We start from the raw sequence: 18,111 nt of genomic DNA, 5'->3' as shown, positions 1-18,111 counted from the left end.
ACGTCTTCTAGACCCGACACCCCCGCACCCCCCCCCCCCACTGCCTCCGAAATCCTCAAACTCCTAGACACAGAATTCTGTCCTCCTCCCAATCTAGTTCCACCTCATATAAATTCCACCAGTCTGGCCTTCCCACCACACTTCTCCCCATGCCCCCAAGCCCTGGAGCAGTTTCTTACCTCCCTGCCTCAACTCCTGCTGTTCCCCTGTGGGAACATCTCTGCCACTAAACCCCCACTCATCCTCCAAGCTAGCTCAAAGAACAATTCTTTGGGGAAGCCCCCTCTGATCTCCTCCTGACACTGGACAAGCTACGCCCATGCCCTTCTTGGCACAGAAAGCGTGCTTTGTCTCTGCTGCTAAAACACAGGGTGCATCACGCCCTGCCCAGAGGTACGCAGGTCCATCTCCGCTGCACCTTTGAGGTAATGATGCTTAGAGGGAACAGCCCAGACACGGGAGTAGGCTGCCCGGCTCACAGTATGAACTTAGGACTTAGGACAAGTTGCTTAAACAGCAACTTGTCTCAACATCCTCATCTGCAAAGCAGGGATGCCAGTACCACGCCCACCTCACAGGGCCGGGTGAGGACTCAGGGAGTGGATATCCTCACTCCTGGCTGCGCTCAGGCAGCACTTGACACTCACAAGGCACTGTTTCCTGTGAAGGCAGGGGCTGTGGCTTTCTGATCTTGGTTTCCCAGTGCCTAGCACACAATAGATACTTATTAAATAATTCGGTCCAACAAACATTGAATATGCAAAGAGAGTGCTGACATGAACAGAAAGAATTCAGGGATGAGGAATTTCATTTGGGGACATTCAAGGTTCATGCAGATGAGGAGACATTGTCTAGGAGAATTGATGGACATGAATTGGGGGTCAAGGCTGGAAAGAACTGCAGTCTGGCTGCATATCTCTGTCCTCGACGATCTGAAGCCTCTTCATTCCCACAGCACCCCTGTCCAGGTCTCTGGAGTACAGTCCTTTCTTATGTGACCCCTGGGCACCCTGTAATGCACACACTGGCAGACCTTCAGAGATCATTTGGCCTTTGCTGTACACATGGGGAAACTGAGGCAGAGGTGGACATCTGTCTTCTTGTCAGGACTGCATGACCTGTAGTCATAACCTGTAGTATCACAGCCAATGTCCCCACAGTCACCTCAAAATCCCTTTGCCTGCTTCCTCTCTCTGGCTGTTGATATGTTTCTGCTACTAGGCTACTTCCTAGCTCCCAGCCTCTGGATTAGACTGTCTCATCCAGACACCCTCCCCTGCTTCCTCCAAAGCCTCCTCCAGCTCTGTCCCCTGAGAATCCCCAGGCACAGGCTCAGCAGAAAGTTCCCTCCTACCTGCAATCTAAACATCACACCCCGCCTCCCTAAGCTCCTGGTGAGATCCACACAAACACCTCTGTCTCTGCCCACTGCCCCCCATCACTCCAGGGAAAGGGACCCTGACAACTTCAATCCTTTCTTTACCTGGGAAGGACATTATAAGGCCAGCAGGGCACCTGCCTCAAATTAGGGGTGTGGGGGGGTCATTACTTAAAATGCAGGTTCTTGGGCTCTTTTCCAGACTTACTGGATCAAACTCTTTGGCAAGAAAATCCAGGGATCAAATTTTTAAATAGACCCTCCTGGGGAATTCTTGAACACACTGGAGTCTGGGAGCTACTACTGGGGCACTAGAGGGTGAGCATTAGAGACCAGTGTATCAATTTCTAACTGTGCCTCCTGAAGCAAATCACTTAGCTTCTGTGGGCCTTGATTCTCTTATCTAGAAAATGTTCTTAATCTGAAGAAGGAAAAAAAAAAAAGCAACACCTACTGTCTGGTTTGTTTTGTGCTGCTATATAACAAGGCACCTCGGGCCTGTGATGAACAGAAATGGCTTTGAATCGTGGTTCTGGAGGCTAGAAGCAGAAGGGGCAGGACTCATCCTTTTATCCAGAACTCACTCTGCAAGAGCAGCAAGAATACAGAGTTTCATGGCCTCATGGCCTCCCAACCACCTCTCGCTGCCGTGGGAGGCCTGTCTCCAACCCAGGTGTGCATTTTGGGAACACGTTCAAATGGTACCACTGGAGATCATGAGGGTCAAGTAGGCTTCTAAGTGCCCAACACTGTGCTCTTGCCCCTGGGTTCAATCCCCAGTACCAAAGGTTGGGGGGAAGCAAAGAGCAGAAGACCAAGGGAGCCATATGCCTGGTGGCACATGCCTACAGTCTCAGCTACTCAGGAAGCTGAGGCACATACACATAAACACAGAGGCCAAGAGTTCAAGGCCAGCCTGGGCAACATCGAAAGATCCCACCTCAAAAAACAAACAGAATGTGGGAACACGGGCTGGAACCAAGCTCACAGACCTGGCCCTGGAAGGGACAGGCTATCGCATTCTCTGATGGGGTGCTCCACCACCACCCCACAAGCTCATGTAGCTCCTCAGACACCCCCAGATAGAAGCAGAAATGACACCACCTCAGAGCAGCTGAAGTCCCAGTGGACCTGCCTGTAGTAAAATCACCCAGAGACCTGCAGGGAAGAGAAGGAAGTCACCAAGGGCAGGTGGGGAAGGAGCAGGCAGCAACACCCCACTCAGGGAGATGTCAGAGGGTGACTAATTGGCTTTTCTAGGGCATTGTCACCAATGCTGGAGAAATATTCCACTTCAAAAATAAATGTAAAGTGAATTCCAAAATTAACTCTCCCCAAATAACCCTTTTCCAAAGAAAAGTCCACACCACAGTCTACCTGTGGTCCCTCCTGGAGGACTGACCCTGAGGACACCTCTCTGTCCTGGACAGGGTGCTTCCCAGGCCCCTGCCCACGTGGCAGGAGCTTTCCAATGTTCTCAGACAGGCAATTTTACCCACTTCTCTGTCCTCCCAGAACACAGTGGCTGCAACAGAGGGTCCCTCTCCTTCCTGTCCTGATCCAAAGGTGCCAGAAAAGCACTAACCTCAGATGCACGCCCATCTCTTTATCACCCTGCACATCACCTTCCTGTACTTTCTTAGTCTTTTTGGCTCAGTGCTGGTAACAAATGCATACCAGGAGGCACCAACTATGTCATTCCTTGTTTCTCACAGAGCTACAGCATGAAGAAAAAATGTTGGACTAATATCACTACCTACCTCTATGTAAGCCTAAGCAAATTCATTCAAGCATCAACCAGATATTTAATGAGTATCTACTACAGACACTTCTGGGTCACACTCCAGAGACTCTACAAAGTCAAATGAACATAGCCAAGGGCGGAGAGGCCTCAGGTGTCTGTGTGACTTCTCCCTACTCAAAAGTGAAATGTCATACACAAAAGAGAGGAGGAAAGAGCTCATACCCACCAACAGGTGTTTGCGCGTAACTTTGGGCCTCCAGGAATGCCGGCTGAGGTGTGCCGCTCTGCTGAGGGCTGTCTCGCATTCCCAGGCAGCAGTCATTTTCTGAAATATTCTCGCAATTATTACGGCACTGCATTAAAGCCATTTATCGAGCCACGTTTGGGGTTAATTGCTGCTGATAAGAGCAACATAAATATACCAAACCACAGCTTCGCCTGACAAGATTTTATACACCAACCACCAAGCAAGTCTCCTTCCTGAATTACACGCCTGCAATCATTTTTAGTGGCCATCACTCTTTACTGAATCACCACAATAAACCCTTTAGATATAAACAACTTGCCTTTCATTAGAATCATAAATCAGACTCAGTGTCACCCACATGACCCCTCTGCTGATGAGGGGAGGCTCAGGGCGCAAGTCCTCAATCTTGGTGCATGTTAGAATCCCCGGGAGCATTGCAAATTGCTGATGCTGGGCTGGGGGTGTGGCTCAAGGGTGGAGCGGAAGCCCACCATTCAACTCCAGCATAAGAAAAAAAAAATTTTTTAAAGAAAAAACAAACACCAATACCCAGGCTGCCTCAGCTGAGCCTGGACAGTGGGATCAGGTGGAAACTCCTAGAGGCCCTGACCTCTCCAGCACTTAAGCTCCAGTGGGCTCCTGGAGGTGGAAAACAGGGGAGTGTTGTAACACATGGCAATAAATACCAGGAGTTTGTAACACACTGGGGAACTGCGCTGTTCACAGAAATGCTTTAAAAGGAGTGACGCCTGTTTCGAATCTGTGTAGCAATCCTTGCCCATACTGGTGGTCCTGACAGTGTCTAGGAACTTGCCCCCTGGCCAGTCTTCAAGGTCCTCCCCCAGCTTCTTGCTGCAAAGAGGGAAGTGAGGATGAGGCATAGGATGGGAAAAGAAACCAGAAGAAAGATGGGAAAGAGAGGCCAATACGGCCCTTTCTGAAAGCACCAGATGGGACATGAGGGTACCCCAGGGGGACAGGGTACTAATGAAAATCAGCGTTCTCTAAGACCAGGATTGGGAGGTGGTGCTTTGGTAGGGATATGCCAGTCCATGAGGGAACGCTGTCTACCAAAGTCAGAACTTCTTGTGGAACCTGAGAATGAAAATCTTCTGCTTTTGTCTCCTCAGTGTTGGGCAACAAGGGGTTTGAAAGTCAAGGACATTCAGAAAACATCCGGGTATTAAACAGATAAGGTCCTTGCCTGCAGAGAGCCAACAGTCAAGTGGAAGGGACAGATAAAGTGACAACCAGGCCTGGGGGTATAGCTCAGTAGTTAAGCATGTGCTCAGCATGCTGGAGGCCCTGAGCTTCATCCTCAAAACAAAGCAAATGACAAACCAACCCAAGTGCTACACAGCCAAAGAAGGGGACGTTGCTAATTTAGTTCTGCAGGTCAGATGCTGCAAAGGCAGGCCTATGGCTCCCCTGGGGCTTGGGGTTCACTCTGGCCCCTCTGCCTCTGCAGCTTCCTGGCAGAGATGTCAGAGCCAAGACACTTCCCAGATGGCATGATGGATCCTGTCCACGCAGCATGGTGAAATGCTTACCAGAAAAGGGACTTGGCCAAAGTCAGAGTGGGGAGCAGGGCATGTTGAATGAACAGGCTTCCCAGCCCCAAAAGAAGAAAAATAACATCTCAAAAATCCACTTGGCAACCGAGTTTCATTTTTCCTCCAGTTTCCTTGAAAAGACCAATAGGGCAGAGTGGGTTGAGCTAAAGATGTGGGGGTATTTCTAGGGTGTTGATGGTTCTGGGGAGCTGGGCTTTAAAGAAATCCTAGAAACACTCTAGGAAGCACTAAACCGCATGCCTGCCGCTCTTCAGACATCGCCAGGCAGTCCTAATGTGCATCCCGCCAGCCTCCTCCTCTCCCTCCCTTGTCCCACTTCTGCCACCAGAAGATGAGCTATGAGGCAAGCTCAGCCCAGAGCTGAGCTACCCTGGAGTCACTTCTGAGCCCTCTTCTGAGTCTCAGTTCATACTCGTCATCTATAAAACCTCTCAGGAGCTCTTCACAGGTGAACAGCTGGTCCCAGGTGGCCCTGAATGCTTCGCCACAGGCTTGGGCCCATCTGTGCCAGACTCCGTCGGGGAAGGAAGGGAGTTACAAACACAAGCCAGGCATTCCAAAACCACGCTGGGACAACTGCCCAGGAGCAGGTGTACCACCCACAGCATGGAAGGCACCCCAGACCAGCCCAGTGCTGGGCCTGTCTACAAAAGGAGCACTTGGTTTGGGGTCAGAGATCTCGATGTGCACAGCAGCTCTTAAGCCAGGTAACAGTGTAGCCTGAATGAGGTCACCTAACCTCTCTGAGCCTCTATTTCCAAAGCATCCTCAGTCACACAAGGCTGTAGCTCGCCTCCCACCCACAGAAGGTCCTCATGGGCACTAACTTGGGCTGCTGCAAAGTGACACAGGTCCTGCCACACAGTAAGCTAGTGTCACCATGTACAGAGAGAAAACTGACTGAAGAGAGGTTGAGGCAACTCAACCAGGAGCCTACACCACCAGGGTTGTGTCCTGGGTCTCTAGGTTTGTCCCATCTGAACCCATCACCTGCTCAGAGCTGTCACAAGATGTAAGCAACATCATACATACCAAAAAGTCCTCTGTCACCATAAAATGCTAAATAAGAGGTATCAGAGTCATTGGTCTAGGATTCCAGCCTCTAGCTAAGCCCAGGTCTCAACCCTAGGGTCACCCCAGCCTCATCCCTACAGAGTTTAATACCAATGGTCGAGGGTTGGCCTTGGCAGAGGTATTTTTTTTTCAAAGATCCCCATGGGATTCAAGGGTGACCCTGGGATAGAAAAATGCCTATCTTAGCCTTCCCCCTCCCTAGCCCCCCCACCGCCCACATGACCACACACAGGTAACAAATTATGCGTAATGACACAGGGACCCTCAAAAGGACCCTGGCCTAGGTCTATTAGCATGGGGCAAATCCCCCTCCCATCCCCATAAGGACCCTGTCTCACTCCTGTGATTATATGACTTTAGCCATATAGCACATACATGGTGCTTAATAATGGAGTACTGAGATGACGAGTTTAGATGTCTGTGCGTGGTGGTCTGGGCAAGTTCCATCAGAGTTAAGTCGCCTGAGTGTCAAACTACAGAAATCCCGAGGAAGAGCACTGCCATAGCAGACAAGTTCCCTGCAGACTCCAGGAGAAGACTCCTAATTACTGAGTCCTCCACTGACTGAGCCATGTCACAGCCTGGCCAAGAAGCTGGCAGGCCCTTAAGTCAGCATGTAATTTCTTTCAGGCCTGCAAAAATGCCACAAATCAAGGGTCTTCTTTTCTCATTTTAAGAAAACCTTTTTTTTTTTTATCACAAGGTCTATTGCCTCCTGTAACAACTGCTTAGAAATCTGAAGAGATCAAAATGCTAACAAAAAAGGGCAGAGAAAGCCACATAATTTTTAAAAAATTAACAATTCAAAAAAATAACACACATTTTTCTTAAAAATATGCTTCACATTTTTTCACATCATCCTTCTAATCCAGAAACCAATATACTAGTGACAACATATTATCAAATAAGAGAGAAGCTCAGGCTTCTATATCAACCAAGTTCTCCATCTGATACTTTTGTGTCCCCAGCAAAGGGCCTTCTCCTCCCTCGCAGTCAAATCCAACCTGCACCAGGATCTGGCTTCTTCACTCTCTGGATTTCGCTGAAAAGGGACCTAGAGATAAGGACTGAAGAAATGATTTTTCTGGCTGGATTCTGTGGTGCACATCTGTAATCCCAGCAGCTCAGGAGGCTGAGGAAGGAGGAAGGAGGATCAAAAGTTCAAAGCCAGTCTCAGCAACTTATGGAGGTCCTAAGCAACTTATTGAGACCCTGTATCAAAATATAAAAATGGCTAGGAAAGTAGCTCAGTGGTAAAGCACCCCTGGGTTCAATTCCCAGAACCAAAAAAAATAAAATAAGAAAAGAAAGAAAAGGTTTTTCTAGGAGGTGACCCAGGAAGTACTAGAAGGGAAGAAAACCTGAAGGAAGAGAAAGAAGAGCAGGAGAAAGTATGTGTCATCAAGACTGTGACCACTGTGAGCAACCAGAGCTTAATCCTTACAAAGACAGTGTAGAACACAAGGCCAGGAATTAGACTCCTCCCACCTCCAACGACAAGGGAGCTGGGGTACTCATCCACCAGCACCCCCTTCTGATCTGCCCCACCAGCAGGCCCCAAGGGCTGAAGCCAGGGAAATCCCTTAGGCACTAAGGGCTGGAAGTCTACCAGGCAGGAGCCAAATGCCCAGGGGATGCAGGTGGGGCACTGACCCATCTCTTACATGGCTTGCTGTGTGACTGTGGGGAGTTACTTACCTTCTCCTATCCTGGTTTCTGCAGCAGCATAAAGTGGATAAACATCTTCTTCACTGTTGATAGTAAGGTTAAGTAAAGGTCTTGCATGTAAGGGATTAGCCCCATGCAGGGTACATAGTGAAGACTCAACGCATGCTCATTGTTTATCATCAATATTCTTTATGAGTTTCTTCCTTTTGGAGAGTAGAGATGGGAAAGAAACATTTGGGGAAAAGGATGATCTGGAATGGCCCATCATTACTTCTCTATGGGCAATAACACATTCAACTCCTGAAGCAAAAGTTCTAGAAAGATATTCAGTGGAGCCCAGACCCAGGCATGTTCATGATGCAGAAGACCAACCTGCTCCACTGTCTACTACCAGCAGAAAACCCTAAAAGAAACTGAAGCTGGATAAAAGAGGCATCTCCCGGTCCCTTCCAGCCCCATCATTTAATTTTGTAAAGAATTGCTGACCCAGATGGAGAATGAGACTTGCAAACAGGCATCCAGCCAGTGCAGCCTGGCCAGCCTCCCTCCTGAGGGAGGAAGGCTGTCAAACAAACAGCCTCCTCTAGGTGCCTCTGTAGGTCCACCCCAAAGGCGGGGGCCTCTGTCCCAGCAGGTTCTAACAGATGCTAATGACTCCAAGTATGGTCCTTGAAAAACTGGTCTATGTTCAAATATATTTTATGAGGGCTTCATGCAATATCCCTCTCTTGACAATTTTGTGCACATTAACATGTTAAAAGCTTTAACATCTAAGACTTCTGGTGAACCCAGCACAGCTATCTCTTAGTATTCTGAGGGACTGGTTCTGGGAACCCCTTCTGATACCAAAATCTGCAGGTTTCAAATCCCTTATATAAAATAGTGCAATATTTGCCTACAACCTAAACACATCTTCCTGTGTATTAAATCATCTCTAGATTACTTACAATACCTGGTACAATGTAATGCTATGTAAATAGTTCCTTTATTATTGTATAACTGATAGGGAATAGTGACAAGAAAAATAAGTCTGTATGTGTTCAGTACAGATGTCATGGTTTAAAAAAAAAAAAAAAAATTTCAATCTGCAGAAAGTTGAATCCAGAGATGCAGACCTGCAGATACAGAAGGCTGACTCTATTCCCTAAATTTATTTGACACAGAACATATGTATGTATGTGAAACATCAATTAACACCCTTCCCAGGGACACACTTAGTGGGAGACTGTGGCCCTAAGGCAGTCCTGGGAAAGCTGGGACCCAATTGGAACCATCTTTGCAGCCCCCTGTCCTAGCACAATGCCTGGCCACAGTGGGCACCAACATGATCCATTGTTATCTGAATGAATGGAGAGAAAGCTGCAAGAATGACTTAATGATGGTTTTTAAATCTGCGAAGTGACATAGTATCGGCAGTGCCAGGCAACAGCTCTGTTTCTAAAGCACACATTTTAAATTGCAGCGGGAGGGATTCTGGAAGCCCTGCTCAGAGTTTAGGATTACAATCCACCAAAATAGGCTTCCAAGCCGAGCTGCGTCGCTTCCTTCTGTGGAGGTGTTGGTCTAGCACTTCAGCACAGCCCAGAGTCTGTGTGCAGGCGTCTGCCCACCCCTCCACTCATTCATTCACTTGTTCGTTCATTCATCCCTTACTGAGCACCTACTATGTGCTGGGCACTGATGAACATGAGACACTGGAGCCCTTCCAAAAGCAGGTAGGACCGCAGTAAGCTTGTGATAAAGCCCAGGGAACCTCTAAGGGGAGGGAGGGGGACCCTGAAAGTGTGAGGTCAGGAGGCCTCAAACCCAGAGCAAGAGATAGTAGGGGGGGTGCAACACAATTTCACGCTGACACATGAGGCTGGCCTAAAGAATAAAGCTTCCACTGTCTCCTTGTGTTTTGTTTGTCTACTCTCCTTCTTGTGACTATATCCCATTGTTCCCAGTGGCATCCCTGCCCCCACTTGCAAGTCCTTGGCCGCCTCATGCATCTCCAATATCCTCTCCCTTTCCTTAAGTCCTCCTTCTCCTTCTTCAAACGCCTCCCAATTCCCTAATTGTTCCCTTTCTCCTGCCTTGCTTTTCCACTCCCAACCTCCTTATTCTCCTCATTCTAGACCATCCATTCCTGGCATTTCCTCAGTGGTTTTCATATCCAGTTACCAGACACAAATGAATGAGTAAACCAGGAGTCAAAATCTAGGTCCACTGCTCACCACCCCATCATGGTGAGCCACAGATTGCTTCGCCTCCAACAGGAAGCAGGGTTCTGGGATGATGGTGAGGGATGCGAGAACATGAGTCCCATTTGGTTTCATCACGATCGCCGGACCACCTTCCAGATCTGCATCCTTGCATCAGTACACACTGGCCCCACCTAGATGGCACCCAGTGGCTCTGAACAGATGCAGCAGTTTGCTTCTCTAAACAGAGGCTAAGGGCTATGGTTTGAATATGATTTATGTTTTCTAAGGGTCCACTGTGATTCAAGGCTTGGTCCCCAGGCTGCACTGGTAGGAGGTAATGGAACCTTTGGAAGTGAAGCCTAGTAGGAGGTCCTGAGGTCACTGGGGGTGTGAGGTATTTCTTATGAACTCTTGCTAGTTCCCTCTCTCTCTCTCTCTCTCTTTCTCTCTTTCTTTGGGGGGAGGGGTACCAGGGTTAAACCCAGGTGTACTTTACCACTAGCCCTTTCTCCAGCCCATATTTTCTACTTTTTATTTTGAGGTAGGGTCTTGCTGAGTAGCTGAGGCTGGTTTGAACTTGCTCTCTTCCTTCCTGCTCAGCCTTCCAAGCCACTGGGATTACAGGTGGGCACACAGCATCTTGCTAGTTCTCATGTGACTCCCCGATAGTTTTTGCAAGAGGGTTACTATAAGAGCCAGCATTTGGCTCAACTCAGCTCTCTCTGCTCCTGGTTCAAGATGGGACCACTTACTCCCACATAGGCTCCTGTCTTTGCTATCCACCATGATGTGACCTAATGCTCCCAAGAACTGAGTCAAACTGAGAACTGTGTCATGCTTTTGAACCTCTAGAACCATGAACTAAGTATAAGTAAGTCTTTTTTCCTTATAAAGTTAGCTGCCTTGGGGGTTTTTTGTAGTGATGAAAAGCTGACTGGTACACCTAGAAGGGCATGACGAGAGGACATCACAGAGGACTAGAAGTAGCAATTCTGCTGTCAGACACCGAACCACTGAATCCTAGGGTTGGATATAACTTGAGTGGTCATCTTGGCCGATGACTCCAAATTGTAAGAGTTGGTCATCAAGACCACCTAGGGAGCCTGGTATGGTGGCACACACTGGTAATCCCAGCTACTCCAAGGTTGAGGCAAGAGGATCCCAAGTTCAAAGCCAGCCTCAGCAACTAAGCAAGACCCTGTCTCAAAATAAAAATAAATAAAAATGACTGGGATGTAGCTCAGTGATAGAGAGTCCCTAGGTTCAATTTCCAGTGCTGATGACGATGATGATAAAGAAGATCATCTAAGAAGCTTTGAAAACTAGATCCAAGCTGTTTAGAAAATAGATCCATGCTGGATGGAGTGTAGCTCAATGTTTTAGCTAGTGCCTAGCAAGCTCAAGGCCCTATGTTCAAGCCCCAGCATCAGAAAGAAAGAAGTGAAGGAAGGGAGGGAAGAAAAGGACAGAGAAGAAGAAAGAATCTAATTCTGGGACCACACCAGCCTAAAGCTGCACTTTCCTAATAAGGCCTGGTAGTCTGTAATTTCCAAGAAAATTACAATGAGCCAAGGTTGGGAATCAGTAATATAGTGACCCATCCAAACTTCTTTCCACCAAGCAGGCAATTTCCTCAATAATAAGCTTGGCAGATAGCCATCCGGTCTCCACTTGAGTATCTCCATTGAGAGCTAAACGCCCCAAGAGACATTCAGTTTGGGTGCTACAGGAATGGCTGGAAAGGTATATCCTACCTAGAATTGAAATATTTCTACTATTTTCACTTCTTTGCCCTAAACCTGTTCTTGGGAGCAACCAAAAATAATTTACTCCCTTCTCTAATATTTCACAACAGGGGCCCTAGCAATAACACCTTGTCCATCACATTAGGGTTTCTTACCTGCTATGGTCTCCTCTTTTCCCAGCCAAATACCCCTAGCCCTCAAATATTATCTCAGAAGTCAAAGTTTCCAGTCCTCTTACTGGTCCTCTTCCTCTGAATTCTAGAATCAAATACCATATTTCAGACTAGGAAAACTCAATTTCCTGTGAATTAGATATGCATATAAACCCAACCAAGATCCTATCAGCCATCTCAAAAACACATTCTCACCGTATGAGCACTGTCTGTTAACCAGAAACCCCCAGATTTTTTCACAATGCCTTAGAGATCTTCCCCATCCTATATTTGGACATTGCCTTGAGGAAGGAAGGAAGGAAGGAAGGAAGGAAGGAAGGAAGGAAGGAAGGAAGGAAGAAATTGGGACTTTTCAATGATCTCCACTAAGTTTTGTGTTCAGGAGAGAAAATCAATGTTGATCCTGCCCTCCACCAGCCAGCTACCCCCATCTGGTAAGCATGGGTGAGAAAAGAATGTGCTCAAACGTCACTTATATAATTGCCACCCAAAAAGGGCTTATGGGAACAGGCATGTTGGAGCCCCCAGAGCAACTTTCCACTCCCAGGCCAGGGAGCACTCCTGGGAAGAAATGACCACAAGCTGGACCTGCCACAGATGAATAAAGTTAGCTGAAATAAAGAGCAGACAGTCATGGACCAGATGTTACCCAACTAGAGACTGGCACAACCCAGGAGGTCCCCTCCTCTGGACACCCTGCCCCTTCCCCACTACACCTGTGCCTGGGACCAAAGTGGTAGTTCCATTCACACCTCCCAGGAGAGGAGATGCTACAGCCCTGTTCTGCTGCCAGCTACACTCTCTGACACAGGGACTCATGTCCAGGGACTGTCTGTCTCTAGAAGAGAGCTTTTGTCCAAGGCTTTTACACTGATTTTTAAAACTCTCCTGCAAGGTCAAATAGATTTCCATGATAGAGCTTAATAACTGCCTGTGCCCTCTTCACAGACAAATGGGAGCACTCTGTTCTGTGTCCCACAGCACAGAGACTTCATGCTCTTGCTTGCAAATCACAACTTAAATTGAATTATTAACAGTGAACTTTCCTGCAGATACAGCAGCCAGGCATTCTGCTCCTTGGCTGAGTCTCCACCATTCCTGAAGTCCTCCCCACAGTGATCAAGGTACCCTCGAAGTCTAGCAGAACATCCCCTACCCAGAAACCTGCTCTAGCTCTTGCCAGGAGCCGCTTCTGTTCCTCTTCACACATTCCCTCCTGGCTGCCTGGAGAAGTAGGCAACACAATCAAAGACAATTAGCAAATATAACTGCTAAATGCAATTATCAAGACAAGCAGACCCTTCTCCACTCCAAATTCAAAGTCAAGCCCCACCCCCAGCCTGCTGGTGCTATTTGGAATTCACTTGTGGCCAGATTTCTCCTGCACAGAAACACAGGTGACAGGGGAAGTCACTGGTGGCAGACAATGACCTGGTCTTTGTGGCAGAAGTCTCCTCCACACCACCCAGCAGTGCACATAGGGCAGCCACAGTGATCCTCCAGACTGGCCACTGGGCCAAGTTCCAGATCAAGGAGGTGGCACTCCAATAGCATTTATCATGCTGCTGAGCCACTGCACAGCAGGAAAAAGGGAAGGATGTATTCCTTGGGGTGAAGGGGTTTGCCCGCTCAAATCCAGCCCCCAAGCGCACTATGGAAATGGGAGGGAGTGTATACAGTCCCTGAGGAGTCATAGGTCAAGGTCAGAAGAATGAGAAAGGCCCAGAATCAGAAAGGCTAATGGCCAGCCATGAGAAGCCAGCTACCAGCCAAGAACAAACAGGACAGAGCTGGGAGGATCTCCTCTCAGAGTGAACACAAAAGCTTCTCAGGCCACCCCCATCACCCGGGCCAGCACGCCTGCCAGAAAGACAGACATGGGCAGGCACATGTGCTGGCTCACACGTGCACAGGCCCTGGGGCAGCCACAGCGGTGGATTCCTGGCCCATGTCCCTACCCCCACCCATCCCTTGCCTCCGCACAACAGACACTCACACGTGTTCAGTCACAGAACATCACCCACACAGTGCCTGTGCCATTCTGGTCGCTGGAACAACTGGTGACAGTTGTGAGTTCAAACAGGCATAAAGGAAGAAATGCAGGAAATCACTGTTTCTCCTAAAGGGCAGGAGGCAGGGAGTAAGGAGCAAAAGGAATACAGGGTTGGGAGGGGATAGGACCCTGCACTCTACTCTCCCGGCTACCCATTCGGGGTCAGAATCTTCTCGGAAATCACATCAAACAGGTTCAAGGTGGCTGTGAAATGATAATACCAAACATTTGAGCAGGTCTCTCCATTCATTATGACCTACTAGGGTAATACTTGGAGGAGGTGACCATCTCCTTGGGTTCAAATGACCACCCTGCCTCCACAGGGCCCAAAGGTGCTATCTCCAAAATAATCTTTGACATCCAAGCATGGATCATAGTTGTGGAGTGTGCTTGTTTGTGTGTGAGTGAGCACAGAGGCTTTATGTAGCAGAGTGGGATACAGTCAAACAAAAATGAGGTTGCCATGGCAACAGGCTCCAGCATCATTGCAGCCTTTTAACACAAGTGAGGAATGTGTTTGGCAGATGCTCGAGTGTTATTTATGGTATGGGTGTAGCAGAGGGACTTCTAACAGGCAAAAGAGGAAGAAAAACAACCCCATGACGCTCCTACTGTACCCCCGTGAGGCGATGAGGAGACGACAGCAAGACAAGAGCACGGGAGAGGCCAAGGCCACAAACGAACCAGAACCAACGGGACTAAGAAAGAGGGCAGCAGAGCAAGCAGGAAGGGTGAGGAAAGAAGAAGTGGGCTGAGAGCAACAGGGGGCCGCACCGGGAGATCAGAGAAAGGAAGGAGGCAAGGCATAGGCAGGAAGAGGGAAAGGGCAGAGGAGGAGGGTGGCAGATCCCAGGGGAAGGCAAGAGCCAGAGATACAGGGAAGGGGAAGGAAGGAACACCGTCCCACACAGGGGCTGCCCCACCTTGCCTCTTGTTTGTCTCTTGAATAAAAACCAACTGGTTAAGAAAACAAATGCATCTTCTAACTGGAGCCAAGACGTAGAGCCCAAATGTAAGAGGGGCTGGGGAAGAATAACAACATGCACGGGTCAGATAATGAGGCTGAGGACATGGACATGGGGAGGGAGGGGGCCAGCCTTGCAAGAGAAGTTAAGAAATGCCCAAACAGTTTAATGAGGACCTACTGTGTGTCTAAGGCATCGTGGAGAGAAATTCCTGAAGCCCCAAACCTAGAACCCATTCACTGTTACCCTTCTCTCTGGAAAAGAGTCTTCATTTAAAAAAAAAAAAAGGTATCTAACCAAGCCACCTCAAAAATACACTCTGGGATACTAATACTCCCACTAATAGTTCCCCACCACCCAGCACACTTTGCTGAAGAAAGAGGAATTTTATAAAGGCATAATCAGAAAGGTAGATCAAGTACAAACAAAAAAAGATACAGTTTTCTCTGAAGCCAAATAGAAACAATGTTTACATTCCCTTGTCTTGGACCATTTCAAACAAACTCTGCTGTACTCAGAGCAGATCATCAAAAGTTAAGTGTAAATCCATCCAAAATCCTTCAGTCAAGGAAAAGTCTTGGGTCGAAAAGAAATGGGTAGAGAAGCATGGAGTGGGAACTGGTGGGGGCGGGAATAGAAAGGAGAATATTGCCTGAGGAACCAGAAGGCAAGTCAGACCCTGTGGCAATGGCATTTCATGCCAAGACGGAGTTGCAGTGCCTAGGTTCAGCTCTGTCATTTGGGATCTGACTCCAGTCTCCTGAAATCCTATGTCCAGGACTGCCTATTGCTGTAATCAGGCCCTGTATTCCAAGACAGGTTCAGAAATACCCACAGCTTTCCTGGAAATCGCCACTGTGCCATATAGATGACATACCCTTCCCTCTTCAAAAAAACTACACCTACCAAAGGCAAGAACAGAGATACAACACTTATCTGAGAGCATGGGTCCTCGGGCCAAAAGAGTTGGAGCCTTTATAAGCACTAACAATAGTAGAAAATATTTTCAAACTACCACCTCTCAAAAGATTTCCCTCTCAAGTTCAAAGCCAATCTCTAAAGGGTTTTTTTCCTTCTGATCCTAGATCAGAAAAACTTTAACTTAACATCAACAACTCCACCTACTCCACTCACTGGACCCCAACCAAATTGGCCAGTGGCTATTAAATTGTTACTAAATATTCTGCATTGGGCTAGGCAAGGGAGAAAGTGGAGGAAGGAAAACATATACTTCAGGATCCTTGCATCCAAGGAGGTTACACTGGATGGGCAGCAAACCAATGGACACTGGAGAGGGCTCCTGTCTATGGCTGACTCTCCTATTAACCATGCAGAACAGGGAGAGCACCATGTGGCTGAAACGGAAAGAGAAGACTCCTTACAGGAGGTGAAGTTTTATTTACTCCTTAGCCCACAGTTGGTGAAGAGGCTGTTGGGAGTCAAAAGGACATAGTCAACCCTCTCATTCTCTAGAAAGGGAACCTAGGACCAGAGAGATCGCATGTTCCCTCCCTCCCTATTGCAGAGCATCTTGCAGGTTCAGCATGTCCAGGAAGTTGGGATACGAGGGAGCATCCCAAGAAAGTTGAAACACGCAACAGGATCAAAGTCTGGGGAAGGTAGTAAAAGTAGGGAGAAGGAGAGGCTCTATGAGGGCTGGGAATGTAGCTCAGTGGTAGAGCACTTGCCTAGCATATAGAAGGCCCTGAGTTCAATCCCCAGCAGGGGGCGGGGGAGGCTCTGTGAGAGGAGGCAGATACCAAGAGATGGAAGGAGTGACATGGGGTCAAGGTCCAAGACACTGACCTACAGCAAGCCCCCCTTAACTCTGTCCAATGGAACAGCATACAATCGAGCAGGTTCAGTAGAGGCCATGGATTGGGATAGATACTAGGATGCTAAAAGGAGAAAGCACAGATGTCTTAGAGGCCACCTTACCCTAAGGCCTGGGTGGCAAGCATGTCCCTCTTCAAGAAGTTTGAAGCCACAGAAGTTTTATTTACTCCTTAGCCCACAGTTCTAGATTTGCCCAATAAGTGCCAGCAGGGCTTTAAAAAAAAAAAAAAAAAAAAAAAGCAATGATCAGGAGCACCCTTTGGAAAGGTCATGGTGTTCAACACCAGCTTTCTGCTCAGGCCAGAAGGGGGACTGTTGCCACACACATCTCAGATGCTCCCTCCCACTTTTGCCAACTGCAAGTTTTCTCCTTCTTGCCTTGCACTTCGGTAAAGGAAACAAACTTGTCAGTCCTCCTTCAAGTTCAGTGATATCTCTAGCTCCCAAACCTCTAGCCTCAGACACTGGGAGGGCTATCCTATCTCCTTCCTAGGACAGGACAAGGGGTAGCCAGATCCCTCCTCCCCAATGTTCTATCTAGGTCTGGGTTAACAAGTCAGCAGTGGTGCTCTGGATGGGTGGCTGCTAGAGGGTCCCGCCACTTTAGGTAGTGTCTCTTGTATATACAGGGACTGAAGCTCAGGGAGAGATGGGGACTTCTCCATTTTCTCCAAGTCTTCTTCCTTACTCAAATCCCAGCACTGATGGATACAGTTTGGAGCGTCATCTACCAGGCCAGGAACTTTATAAGTAATACAAGAGCACTCTTTTGTAAACAAAGACACTGGGGTGCAAGGGGGACCAAGAAGCCACATCTCTGGCTCTTTTCACCACTTTCAAGGGTGTGGGTGGGATCACTTTCTCTGGAATCAAGCCCAGGCCTGCCAAGCCCCACAGTCCAGTCCCTTTGGCGGGGTGGGCTCCTACCTGTTTGAGCAGGAACTGGTCCTGGGCGTTGGTTCGCAGGGCGATGGCCAGGTGGAGAGCAGACAGGAGCACCCCGCTGAGCACTGCAGCCCGCATGCGCACGGGCAGCAGGGTGTAGATGGTGTAGATGAAGAACACCGTCCACCAGATGCCCTCGGAGGCGCTGCGCGGCTGCGGCAGCAGAAGGCCCACCACTTGGACTGCCAGCACCACCGCGATGAGCGCGTAGCAGGCCAGGCCCATGTGGTCCTGGTGGAAGGCTGCGCGGTTGCAGAGCACAGCCATAATGAGGATCACTCCCACAGCGGCCGCCAGCACGGCCAGGTAGGGCAGCTGGAGCGGGGGCCGCGCCGCGTGGAAGGCCAGCATGACAAGACACACGAGCACCAGCACGGCCATGAGCATGGTGAGACTGCTCTGGTTCAGGCGGAAGAAGTAGCGCTGGTACAGCCGCTCCAGCTTGTCCGACGGAAACTTCTTAGAGCGGAATATCTGCAGCAATGCCAGGCAGCAGGCGCCCAGCGACAGCACCGCGCCGGGC

At 48.7% G+C, this 18,111-nt stretch overlaps 1 protein-coding gene across 1 annotated transcript in view; it reads right to left on the bottom strand.

The window, feature by feature from the left end:
• The window catches only part of Adcy5 (adenylate cyclase 5), a gene marked incomplete at its 5' end in the record, with an annotated part of 142,963 nt that extends 124,853 nt beyond the window's left edge, over nt 1-18,110 (bottom strand). The window contains one exon of the mRNA XM_048794482.1: nt 17,571-18,110. Coding sequence (XP_048650439.1) covers nt 17,571-18,110 — 540 coding nt within the window. The remainder of the gene's footprint in view (nt 1-17,570) is intronic.
• Nucleotide 18,111: the final 1 nt, after the last annotated feature.

This window comes from Marmota marmota, unplaced genomic scaffold (assembly GCF_001458135.2).
Source record: "Marmota marmota marmota unplaced genomic scaffold, marMar, whole genome shotgun sequence".
In the NCBI taxonomy this organism is placed as follows: domain Eukaryota; kingdom Metazoa; phylum Chordata; class Mammalia; order Rodentia; family Sciuridae; genus Marmota; species Marmota marmota.
Note: the sequence above shows the minus strand (reverse complement) of the source record. Positions and strands in the feature narration are given on the sequence as shown.